Below are 12,185 nucleotides of genomic sequence, written 5' to 3' on the forward strand. Positions count from 1 at the left end.
AGGAGGCCAAGGCGGGAGAATGGCGTGAACCTGGGAGGTGGAGCTTGCAGTGAGCTGAGATTGTGCCACTGCACTCCAGCTTGGGTGACAGAGCGAGACACTGTCTCAAAAAAAAAAAAAAAAAAAAAAAAAAGGCAGATATGACAGGGCATGGTGGCTCACGCCTGTAATCCCAGCACTTTGGGAGGCCGAGGCGGGCTGATTGCGAGGTCAGGAGATCGAGACCATCCTGGCTAACACGGTGAAACCTCATCTCTACTAAAAATACAAAAAATTGGGCCGGGCGCGGTGGCTCAAGCCTGTAATCCCAGCACTTTGGGAGGCCGAGACGGGCGGATCACGAGGTCAGGAGATCGAGACCATCCTGGCTAACACAGTGAAACCCCGTCTCTACTAAAAAATACAAAAAAACTAGCCGGGCGAGGTGGTGGGCGCCTGTAGTCCCAGCTACTCGGGAGGCTGAGGCAGGAGAATGGCGGGAACCGGGAGGCAGAGCTTGCAGTGAGCTGAGATCCGGCCACTGCACTCCAGCCCGGGCAACAGAGCGAGACTCCATCTCAAAAACAAAACAAAACAAAACAAAACAAAAACAAAAAATTAGCCGGGCATGGTGGCGGCGCCTGTAGTCCCAGCTACTGGGGAGGCTGAGGCAGAAGAATGGTGTGAACCCGGGAGGCAGAACTTGCAGTGAGCCGAGATTGTGCCACTGCACTCCAGCCTGGGCAGCAAAGCAAGACTGTCTCAAAACAAAACAAAAGACAGATACATCTATAGAACCATCTTCAGCTTGCTATTCCCAAAGTTGTTATGATTCAGGTTATGATCTGCTCATTTAAATGCAAGGTTTGGAGCCTAGAAAGTGAGGGCATGTGAGTCGGGGAGTGAGTGAGGATGGGTTGGTGGGCAAGGGCTGGGGAGTGGAAAAGGAAGGTGAAGAGGAGGGAAGGAAGACCGAATCAGACTCTTGCCAAATAGTGAACTCAACTTGCAGAATTAACCTTACCTTCCAGGGATCTATAGGGAGTAGCCTATGGGCAACTTTTCTGGTGTAGTCTACCCAACTGAAACACAATAGCACTTTTTTTTTTTTTTTTTTTTTTGAGACTGAGTTTCACACTGTCGCCCGGGCTGGAGTGCAATGGCATGATCTCGGCTCACTACAATTTCTGCCTCTCAGGTTCATGTGATTCTCCTGCCTCAGCCTCCCAAGTAGCTGGGAGGTGCACACCACCACACCCAGCTAATTTTTTGTATTGGGGGTTTCACTATGTTGGCCAGACTGGTCATGAACTCCTGACCTCATGATCTGCCCGCCTTGGCCTCCCAAAGTGCTGGGATTACAGGCATGAGCCACCGCACCCGGCCCAAAATAGCACGTTTTAAGAAACCTCTCTACTAAAAATACAAAAGTTAGCTGAGCATGGTGGGAGGTGCCTGCAGTCCCAGCTACTCAGGAGTCTGAGGCAGCAGAAGTGCTTGAACCCGGGAGGTGGAGGTTGCAGTGACCCGAGATCACGCCGTTGCAGTCCAGCCTGGGCATCAAGAGCGAGACTCCATCTCAAAAAAAAAAAAAAAAAAGATATCCAGTTCGTGTAAAAAAAAAAAAAAATCCTTGCTGTAGAAGAAACACCTGTGATGACCTCAACTTAAGGCTAGGTTAAGATAGAGTGCTGCAGTTATGCACAAGTTCTGGTGCCAGCAGCAGATATATGTGATAGTCCAGATATTAACTGATTAGTAGTCCTTAGGTAAATTCATCTTATACAATTGTGATACAGCTTGCTTTTATTTTAGTTTTTGGTTCTGTCTTATTTTTAGAGAATTTTTATGAGCTCAGTTGAGTTTAGAGTTGGAGATTAGGTAGCCACCAGGGGGCTCCAGTGAGGAGTTACAAAGATTTTGTTGGTTCTCTTACTGGCAAATCCTCTGATGTTACCCGTCAGTTCACCTTAGGTGAATCACTTAATATCTGGACTATCAGGGAAATGGAGGCAGGTTAATTGCAGGAGTATAATTCATTGTTTCTTAATTAGCGATATACTTTAAGTGACCAAGCTCTCTTCTAGACTAATGAATCAATAGCCCAGGCATTCTTTTTTTTGGTAGGTGGGTGTGGTAAATGATTTATTGAAATATAACTTAGAGAGGAATATTTCTAAGTCCCAGGTATTCATTTTTGTGTCCTTTGAAAAATCTCGCTGGGTAAAACTTGCGGTGGGTGGGGGGAACATTTCTTACCCTTCCAAGTCATGTAGAACTAAACACTTAATATTTCCTTTTGCTAAGACTATTCAGAGAAATATTTTCACTTCCATTTATATTAAAAATCTTACTTGGAATTTAGCTTTTCAGAGTATAACTCAAAACTCTGCAATTGTGATATAGCTTGCTTTTATTTTAGTTTTTGGTTTTGTCTTATTTTTAGATAATTTTTATGAGTTCAGTTGAGTTTAGAGTTGGAGATTAGGTAGCCACCAGGGGGCACCAGTGAGGAGTTGTAAAGGTTTTGTTGGTTCTCTTCCTGGTGCATCCTCTGAGTACCGTGTAATGTTATCTGTTAATTTATTTACAGAGCTAGAATTTAGGATGTAAAAGTAGAAGATCCTGTCAATTTGGATTATGTCCCTGTAGTTTTTCCTTCTTACAGCATTTCTTTTCTTTTCTTTTTTTTTTTTTTTTGAGACGGAGTTTCACTTTTGTTGCCCAGGCTGGAGTGCAGTGGTGCGATCTTGGCTCACCACACCCTCCACCTCCCAGGTTCAATGGATTCTCCTACCTCAGCCTCCCAAGTAGCTGGGATTACAAGCATGCACCACCATGCCTGGCTAATTTTTTCTATTTTTGGTAGAGACAGGGTTTCTTCATTTTGGTCAGGCTGGTCTCGAACTCCCGACCTCAGGTGATCCACCTGCCTTGGCCTCCCAAATTGCTGGGATTACAGGCATGAGCCACCACGCCTGGCCAGCATTTCTTAAGAGAACTTTGGATTTATATAAAAACCTGTTGTATTAGCAGTTCTCTGGAGAGCTCAGTTTCTCATTTCATTTCTTTTGGTCTTATGCTCTAATTAGCAACCTTAATATAAAACTTGCAGTAACCAAAGTGATAGAAGATCTGCAGTACTTAATATTTACTCTGTCAAAGCTAGCATGTCAGGGATACATGATGGCGTGCTAGACTGTCTAGCATTGAGTGCTGCTTTAAGTCAGTTACTTTGCACCTTACCTCACTACTTAGGTGGCAGATAGGAGTCGGGGTTCAGAGTGCCTTTAAAGCTTAAAAGCGCTTTTACGTGTTAGGCTAATTCTAATTTATTTTATTTTTTTTTTATTAAAATATTTTCTTTAAGACTAGTCAAAGTGCAGTAGTGAGAAGCAGGGAAAGAGTAGATCAGGAGCTTAATCTGTAACTGTGAACAATCGAGAACTAACTGCTAATACAACAGGTTTTTATATAAATCCAAAGTTCTCTTAAGAAATGCTGGCCAGGTGCAGTGGCTCATGTCTATAATCCCAGCAATTTGGGAGGCCAAGACAGGTGAATCACCTGAGGTCGGGAGTTCGAGACCAACCTGACTAAAATGAAGAAACCCCAACTCTACTAAAAATAGAAAAAATTAGCCAGGCATGGTGGTGCATGCCTGTAATCGTCACTACCTTTGGACCAGCTTTTATTCCCTTTAATACAAGCTAAGTTACTGTACCTGTTTGCTTTAAGAGTGATGATGAATTGATTAGTTGCATCGCTTAGAATCTGAAAGGGAAAAAGCCAGCTGGACCTTTCGAGTCTTAAAAGCAACTGCTAGGAATGAGGCATTAGTGCTTAGAATGAGAATTTCTCCCCTTTATTACCTGTGTATTATACATTACCATTACTATTTCTAGCCAGTGAGAAATCTGTGCTTTAAAAATTCCTAATATATCATAGAAATCTACATTCCAGAGCTATACATGTTGTTTGGAAGTTCTTGGTCTCTCCTGGGTAGGTAGAAGAGGAGTCTTGAAGATAGAGCTCTTTTCCTAAAAAACATAATCTAAACACAAAGATATTTTATGTGTAAAAAGCCAAGTTGATGCTCCATTATGATATAACTGTTATACATTGAGATACTGTGGATCAGACACTAAATAGAGCAATATGGATAATATGTAAGGAGGGAATTTAAGCTGTTCTCCAAAGCATGGTTTGTGGGAAGAATTTGAGGACATAATGTTGCATGTACTGTCTCTTCTTATTGCAGGTTGAGCTGTGTTTAGAGTGCATCGAATGGGCCAAATCAGAGAAAAGAACTTTCTTACGCCAAGCTTTGGAGGTAGGTTTTACATTGGTACTGATTTCAGGTCTCTAAGCATGAGACAGATGGCGAATGTAAGCAATACCATCCTTATCAAAAGTATCTTCAGCAACTTCGTAATTACCTAAATAACGAAAGATTATTGATGGTAGCCCCATTTATGAGAATTGCCCTAATTGAAGTTTTGAGACAGATTTGCTTCTTGGCTCAGAGTAATAAGCAACAACATGGTAAAGTTAACAGTCATTTGCTGGCTATAATAGGGACAATACGTTGGCTAGATCATCTCTTATGCTGAATTTGATGCTATCATCAGAAATTGCGTATTTAACAGTAACAGTTCTGTGATGTCAATCTTTGATTTCTTTCTGTGGCTTTTTTTTCCCCCTTCAATCAATGCCTTTTCTCTTTCCTAGGCAAGACTGGTGTCTTTGTACTTTGATACCAAGAGGTACCAGGAAGCATTGCATTTGGGTAAGTAAGCTGGTAATAAGTCATCTCAGCTAGCTAAATGAGTGTATTCTAAACCACCTGCCTACTCTTATTAATTACCTGTTAATAATTTATATTCTACCCACTTCTAAGAAGGTTTTAAGGTAGCTTACAGTGCTGCATTTGTCATGGGAAAATGTCATTTGAAAGTTTAAAAAACTGGCTAGAGTTAATCTGTCAAATTTAGAGGACAAATGGGTAGTTTTAAGTTTACTTGAATTTAGAGCAGTAAAATCAATTCCATTTTAATAACTGAAATTTAAAAAAAGTATGTCTATATTTTGCATATAGTACTCTGTTAAATTTCAGATTTAGGTTTTTAAATTGGAAATGTTTGGCTTGCTGTCCTGTTTACTGTATCTGCTTATATCCTTAAAATCTGTTTTAAAAATCAAGAAATTAATTGGGTATAAATATATTTGGAAGCTGGAGTGGCCAGCTGAAGCCTTTCTCCTGTGGCCTTTAAGCACCTTGAAATCTTCCCTGCTTTTTTTTAAATTTTATTTTTATTTATCTATCTATCTATCTATTTATTTATTTATTCTTTTTTGAGACAGAGTCTCACTCTGTTGCCTAGGCTGGAGTGTAGCAGCGCGATCTCAGCTCGCTGCAACTCCTGCCTCTCAGGTTCAAGCTATTCTCCTGCCTTAACCTCCTGAGTAGCTGGGACTACAGGCATGTGCCACCATACCTGGCTAGTTTTTGTATTTTTAGTAGAGATGGGGTTTTGCTATGTTGGCCATGCTGGTCTCAAACTCCTGATCTCAAGTGATCTGCCCACCTTGGCCTCCCAAAGTGCTAGGATTACAGGCATGAGCCCCCGTGTCTGGCCACTGCTTGCTTTTTATGAGTGGGTAGATCTGGACTATTTTTTCCGAACAAAAGAACATGGCTCTTATGATCTATTAGGTTGAAGAGTTTCCAACATTCAATTTTTGGACTGCAAAAGTGGCAATTTCATATGGTTCAAATAGTAGCATTTAAAAAATAACTTTAATAAGATATGGTTCACTTACCATAAAATTCACTTTTAAAGTGTGTAATTCAGTGGTTTTTAGTATATTCACTAAGTTGTACAACCATCACCACTACTTAATTTCAGAATGTTTTCCACTGGGCGTAGTGACTCATGCCTGTATTCCCAGCACTTTGGGAGGTCAAGACAGGCAGATTGCCTGAGCTCAGGAGTTTGAGACCAGCCTGGGCAACATGGTGAAACCCCATCTCTACTAAAAATACAAAAAATTAGCAGGACGTGGTGGTGCACACCTGTAATCCCAGCTACTTGTGAGCTGAGGCAGAAGAATCATTTCAACCTGGGAGGTGGAGGTTGCAGTGAGCCAAGATTATGCCACTGTACTCCAGCCTGGGCAACAGAGTGAGACACTGTCTCCAAAGAAAGAAAAAAATTTCAGAACTTTTTTTTTTTTTCTTTGAGAGAGAGTCTCGCTCAGTCTGGAGTGCAGTGGTGCGATGTTGGCTCACTGCAACCTCTGCCTCATGTGTTCAAGCGATTCTTCTGCCTCAGCCTCCCAAGTAGCTGAGATTACAGGCACCTGCCACCATGCCTGGCTAATTTTTGTATTTTTTAGTAGAAATGGGGTTTCACCATGTTGGTCAGGCTGGTCTCGAACTCCTGACCTCAAATGATCTGCCTGCCTTGGCCTCCCAAAGTGCTGAGATTACAGGTGTGAGCCACTGTGCATGGCCTCAGAACATTTTTATCACCCTAGAAAGAAACTTACTATCCATTAGCAGCCCTGGGCAATGACTAAGCTATTGGTATATTTGTAGATTTGTCTGTTCTGGGTATTTCTTATAAATGAAATGATACAATATTTGTTTCTCTGTGATTGGCTTCTTTCACACAGCATTATGTTTTCAGGGTTTATGTTGTAGCATGTGTCAGTACTTCATTCCTTTTTATTGCTGAATAATAGTCCATTGTAAGGATATATCACATGTGTTTATCCATTCATCAGTTGATGGACACTTGGGTTGTTTCCACATTTTAGCTCTTAAGAATACTGCTATGAACAGGTTTTATGTGGACATGTTCTTCTGGGTATATACCTAGAAGTGGAATTACTGTGTCATATGGTAACTGATGAGCTGTTTAAGGAGCTGCTAAGCTGTTTTCCAAAGTGGCTGCACCATTTTATATTCTCTTTAACATTGTATAAGGGTTCCAGTTTTCCATATCCTCCCCAACACTTTTTTTTTTTTTTTTTTTTTTTTGAGACGGAGTCTCGCTCTGTCGCCCAGGCTGGAGTGCAGTGGCCGGATCTCAGCTCACTGCAAGCTCCGCCTCCCGGGTTTTTACGCCATTCTCCTGCCTCAGCCTCCCGAATAGCTGGGACTACAGGCGCCCGCCACCTTGCCTGGCTAGTTTTTTTTTGTAATTTTTAGTAGAGACGGGGTTTCACCGTGTTAGCCAGGATGGTCTCGATCTCCTGACCTCGTGATCTGGCCGTCTCGGCCTCCCAAAGTGCTGGGATTACAGGCTTGAGCCACCGCGCCCGGCCTCAGTGTTTCTTATATAGCCTTGTGATTGCTGGACAAGAAGAGAGCAAGATTGTGTCTTTCTGAACTGGATAACTAGATTTAGCATTTTATAGGTAGAGATTCCCACTGTATTTAAATCTTAGGAGTAAGCTCATAGGACTCTTGGCTCTAATATTGTCCTCAGGAAGCAGAAAACTTCAAAGAGTTGTGTTTTTCTCTTGGAAGATAGCACATTAGTGGAAAATTTAATTATTGCATGGGGTCTAGAGATAACCTTTTTTGAGTTTAGGCTTTTTTTTTTTTTTTTTTTTTTTTAAATCCTGAGTGTTATGAGGGTGGGAGAGTGGGCTGTTACAGTATTTAGCTATTAAGCTGATGGCTAATAAAGGAGAATGTATCTTTTCTTTTTTCAGGTTCTCAGCTGCTGCGGGAGTTGAAAAAGATGGATGACAAAGCTCTTTTGGTGGAAGTACAACTTTTAGAAAGCAAAACATACCATGCCCTGAGCAACCTGCCGAAAGCCCGAGCTGCCTTAACCTCTGCTCGAACCACAGCAAATGCCATCTACTGCCCACCTAAATTGCAGGCCACCTTGGACATGCAGTCGGGTAACAGACGTAGCTATTCCTGGGATGTGTTTTCTTAAAGCTCATCTTATTTTGGCCGGGTGTGGTGGCTCACGCCTGTAATCCTAGCGCTTTGGGAGGCTGAGGCGGGTGGATCACGAGGTCAGGAGATTGAGACCATCCTAGCTAACATGGTGAAACCCTGTCTCTACTAAAAATACAAAAAATTAGCTGGGCGTGGTGGCAGGTGTCTGTAGTCCCAGCTACTTGGGAGGCTGAGGCAGGAGAATGGTGTGAACCCGGGAGGCGCAGCTTGCAGTGAGCTGAGATCGCGCCACTGCACGCCAGCCTGGGCGACAGAGCGAGACTCCGTCTCAAAAAAAAAAAAAAAAAAAAAAAAAAAAAAGCTCGTCTTAGTTATAGGTGGAAGGAATCGGGGATTGGGGCTGGAGAATAAAATTGGCTGATTTGGCTCTAGCTTCTTCAAAGCACCAATTTGAAAGCTACCTTTCTAACTGGCAGCTCCCCTCCTGTTAACTGCCTAAAATGTATTAAGAACATACCTATCTGTACTAGACCAGGCAATCTGACTATTAGAACCAAACTTAGAGAGGTCGCACTTAGAAGACTCCCTTAACTTTCCTCTTAGCCACTTACTCAGAGTAGTAGCATTTTCCTTTGGGATTGGCCTACCCCAAGTCTGTTGACTCTTGGAGATCTTTGTAAAGTTGGTTGACTTTTCCAAAGGGCTTCAAATCAGGGCTGAAGAATGATAACCCGATTTCAGCTGAGTGTGGTATGTGGTTTTCCGATAGAGTGTGTGAATGTGGGGCTAGGAAGCCATGGATTGGCAGGTGGAATACTTTCTTTTGTATTCAGCAGTTTTTTTTTTTTTTTTTTACTGGAGGCATCATTATTGAAGGAATGTTGAAATTGGAGGCAGAAGTCTAGTTTAATTAAGTGCTTGTGTTACCTCTTATCTGTAAAAGATAATGCCTACTTGCCTCATCTGTCAGGGATGTAGTGATCCAGGATCAGGCTCTCTTAGGTTGACATTTTGTTCTGCTGCTTTCTAGTATGTGACTTTGGGCAAGTTACTTAATTTATGTTTAGCTCATCTGTAAAATGGTAATAATTGGCACATGATAGACGCTCATTAATGTTTGTGTTGAATGAGTGACAGTCTAGTTTTTTATTTTGTTTTTACCTTTTTTTTTTTTTTTTTTTGGAGACAGGGTCTCACTCTGTTGCCCAGGTTGGAGCACAGTGGTGCAATCACAGCTCACCACAGCCTCAACTTCCCAGGCTCAAGTGATCCTCCCACCTCAGTCTCCTGAGTAGCTGGGACTACAGGAGCGTGACACCATGCCAAGCTAACTTTTTGTAGAGATGGGGTTTTGCCATGTTGCCCAAACTGATCTTGAACTCCTGGGCTCAAGCAATTTTTCCACCTTGGCCTCTCAAAGTGCTGGGATTATAGGCATGAGCCACCATGCCTGGCCTTTGTTTCTGTTTTTTTGTTGTTGTTGTTGTTTTGAGATGGGGTCTTGTTTTGTTCAGCTGCCCAGGCTGGAGTGCAGTGGCGCAGTCTCGGCTCACTGCAACCACTGTCTCCTGGGTTCAAGCGATTCTCCTGTCTCAGCCTCCCGAGTAGCTGGGATTACAGGCACCTGCCATCATGCCCAGCTAATTTTTGTATTTTAGTAGAGATGGGGTTTCACCACGTTGGCCAGGCCACCCGCCCGCCTCTGCCTCCCAAATTGCTAGGATTATAGGCGTGAGCCACTGTGCCTGGCCTGTTTCTGTTTTTAACAATAAACTTCATGTGCCATCCATGATACTCAGAGTGCTGATATGGCCCCTATTAACTAATGTGTTTAGCAAAGCAGTATACTGGTTCTTGGGGCTTATTTTATTTATTTGTTTTTTAATCATACATATTTTTGTGTCTGGCCTGTTCTCCCTCTATACTGGGAGATGTGGAGAAATGGAGATGTGTCTCATTTAATTTAGCAGCATTAATAGTTTGTTGGGTTGTTGAAGGGACTTCCCTTGGCTACAGAGAAGAACAGATATTCCTTGAGGCCTCTATACTTAACAGTAGTAGAAAAAGGATCTGATTCCCAGAAACCCAAAGTAGGAGGTTTTTTGGATAGGCCGAAAGGACGCATCACTCAATAAATGGTGAAGTCAGAAGGCTCCTGCTGGTATTGAGTTCTTGGGATCATGTGTCAGCAGCGTCGTCCTTTGACTCTAGTGTGCCAAATACTTTCTACATGTATCTTGATGTGAAAGATGTTGGGAAGCAGTTGTGGTAAACAAATGGATGGGGCTCAGTTCTGTAACTTCTTAAAGGGCTGGGGCAGAGTTAGAGCTAATATACACAAATAGAGAATTTTAGGGTTTAGATGCCTCCCAAGCTTGGAAAGAACTAATTTTTATGTTATCCCAAGTGATAGCATAGGTTGGCAGTAGTAGCAGGTTCAATCAAAGTTAAGCTCATTGGGAGCAACTCAACTTCTTAAGCAGTAGAGGATTGGTTAGGTCAGCTATGGTATATCAGTCATATATATGGTATATGGTATATCAGTCTGAAATACTGCTTAGCCATGTATAATTGAGTTCATGGATTTGGCATTAATGTGAGAGCTGTACACTGAGTGCATTTAGGCAAAAGCACATCCATAAATGATAAATATTTGAAATGAAAATATAAGACGTTGGATTCCGTCTCCCCTGCCCCATGACAGTTGCATAAATATAAAACTATCAGGCTTAGAAAAGCTATCTTAAAGTAGTTAATATTATTAAAACAGGTCATTCAGGCAGTCTAGAGATGTTTAGGTCAACTCCCTGACATGTGCATGTGATGTCATGGAGGGTAAACATGGCCTTTTCCTGTAGCTCCAAAAGATAGCAGGACTGGAATGGTGGTGAGAAGCATGGAAGAAAGATCGTACAGTATGTGTTTTTCAGGTCCCTTTTAAGTTGGGTCTCTAACTCCTTTGGGAACATATATTGGCAATATGACATTGAGCTGGGAGGTCAGAGACCTGGATTCTCATCTAATCTCAGCTCTCACATTGCTAACTATGGGGACCTTGGGCAGGTTTTTTTTTTTTTTTTTTTTTTTTTTTTTGAGATGGTCTCACTTTCTCATGCATGCTGCAGTGCATTTTCGCTGTCACAGCTCACTGTAGCTTCAGCCTCCCAGGCTCAGGTGATCCTCCTACCTTGGCCTCTTGAGTAAGTAGCTGGGGCCATAGGCATGTGCCACCAGGCCTGGCTAATTTTTTGTAGAGATGGGGTTTCACCATGTTGTCCTGGCTGGTCTTGAGCTCCTCGGTTCAGGTGATCTGCCCACCTTGGCCTCCCAAAGTGTTGAGATTACAGATGTGAGCCACTGTGCCTGGCAGAGCAGGTTCTTTATCCTTTCCTGACCTCATCAGTAAGTTGATGGAATTGATGTAGAGTTTTTTTTCTTTTTTCTTTGAGACGGTGTCTGGCTTTGTTGCCTAGGCTGGAGTGCAGTGACATGATCTCGGCTCACTGCAACTTCCACCTCCCGAATTCAAGTGATTCTCCTGCCTCAGCCACCTGAGTAGCTGGGATTACAGGCGTGCACCACGAAGCCTGGCTAATTTTTGTATTTTTAGTAGAGATGGGGTTTTGCCTTGTTGACTAAGCTGATCTTGAACTCCTGACCCTCAAGTGATCTGGCTGCCTTGGCCTCCCAAAGTGCTGGGATTATAGACGTGAGGGATTACAGATGTGAGCCACTGTGCCTGGCCGGTTTTTTTTTTTTTTTTTTAAAGACAGAGTCTTACTCTGTCGCCCAGGTTGGAGTGCTATGGCATGATCTCTGCTCACTGCAGCCTCTGCTTCCTGGGTTCAAGAGATCTTCCTGCCTCAGCCTCCCGAGTAGGTGGGATTATAGGCACCCACCACCATGCCTGGCTGGTGGTGTATTTTTAGTAGAGACAGGTTTTTACCATGTTGTCCAGGCTGGTCTCGAAATCCTGACCTCAGATGATCCTCCTGCTTCTGCCTCCCAAAGTGCTGGGATTACAGGCATGAGCCACCACGCGTGGCCTTTTTTTTTTTTTTTTTTTTTAAAAGAGACAAGGTCTGCTGAGTGTGGTGGCTTACACCTGTAATCCCAGCACTTTGGGAGGCCAAGGCGGGTAGATCACTTGAGGTCAGGAGCTCAAGACTAGCCTGGCAAACATATGGTGAAACCTGTCTCTACTAAAAATACAAAAAATTAGCTGGGTGTGGTGGCAGGTGCCTATAATCCCAGCTACTTGGGAGACTGAGGCAGGAGAATT

The 12,185-nt window shown here is 42.8% G+C and overlaps 1 protein-coding gene across 1 annotated transcript in view; it reads left to right on the forward strand.

The window, feature by feature from the left end:
* The window catches only part of PSMD11 (proteasome 26S subunit, non-ATPase 11), a 37,271-nt gene that overhangs the window by 15,548 nt on the left and 9,538 nt on the right, over positions 1 to 12,185 (forward strand). The window contains exons 4-6 of the mRNA XM_015119044.3: positions 4,241 to 4,312; positions 4,711 to 4,768; positions 7,705 to 7,899. Of these exons, the coding sequence (XP_014974530.1) occupies positions 4,241 to 4,312; positions 4,711 to 4,768; positions 7,705 to 7,899 (325 nt within the window). The remainder of the gene's footprint in view (positions 1 to 4,240; positions 4,313 to 4,710; positions 4,769 to 7,704; positions 7,900 to 12,185) is intronic.

The sequence above is a fragment of the Macaca mulatta genome, chromosome 16 (assembly GCF_049350105.2).
Source record: "Macaca mulatta isolate MMU2019108-1 chromosome 16, T2T-MMU8v2.0, whole genome shotgun sequence".
NCBI classification, from domain to species: Eukaryota; Metazoa; Chordata; class Mammalia; order Primates; family Cercopithecidae; genus Macaca; species Macaca mulatta.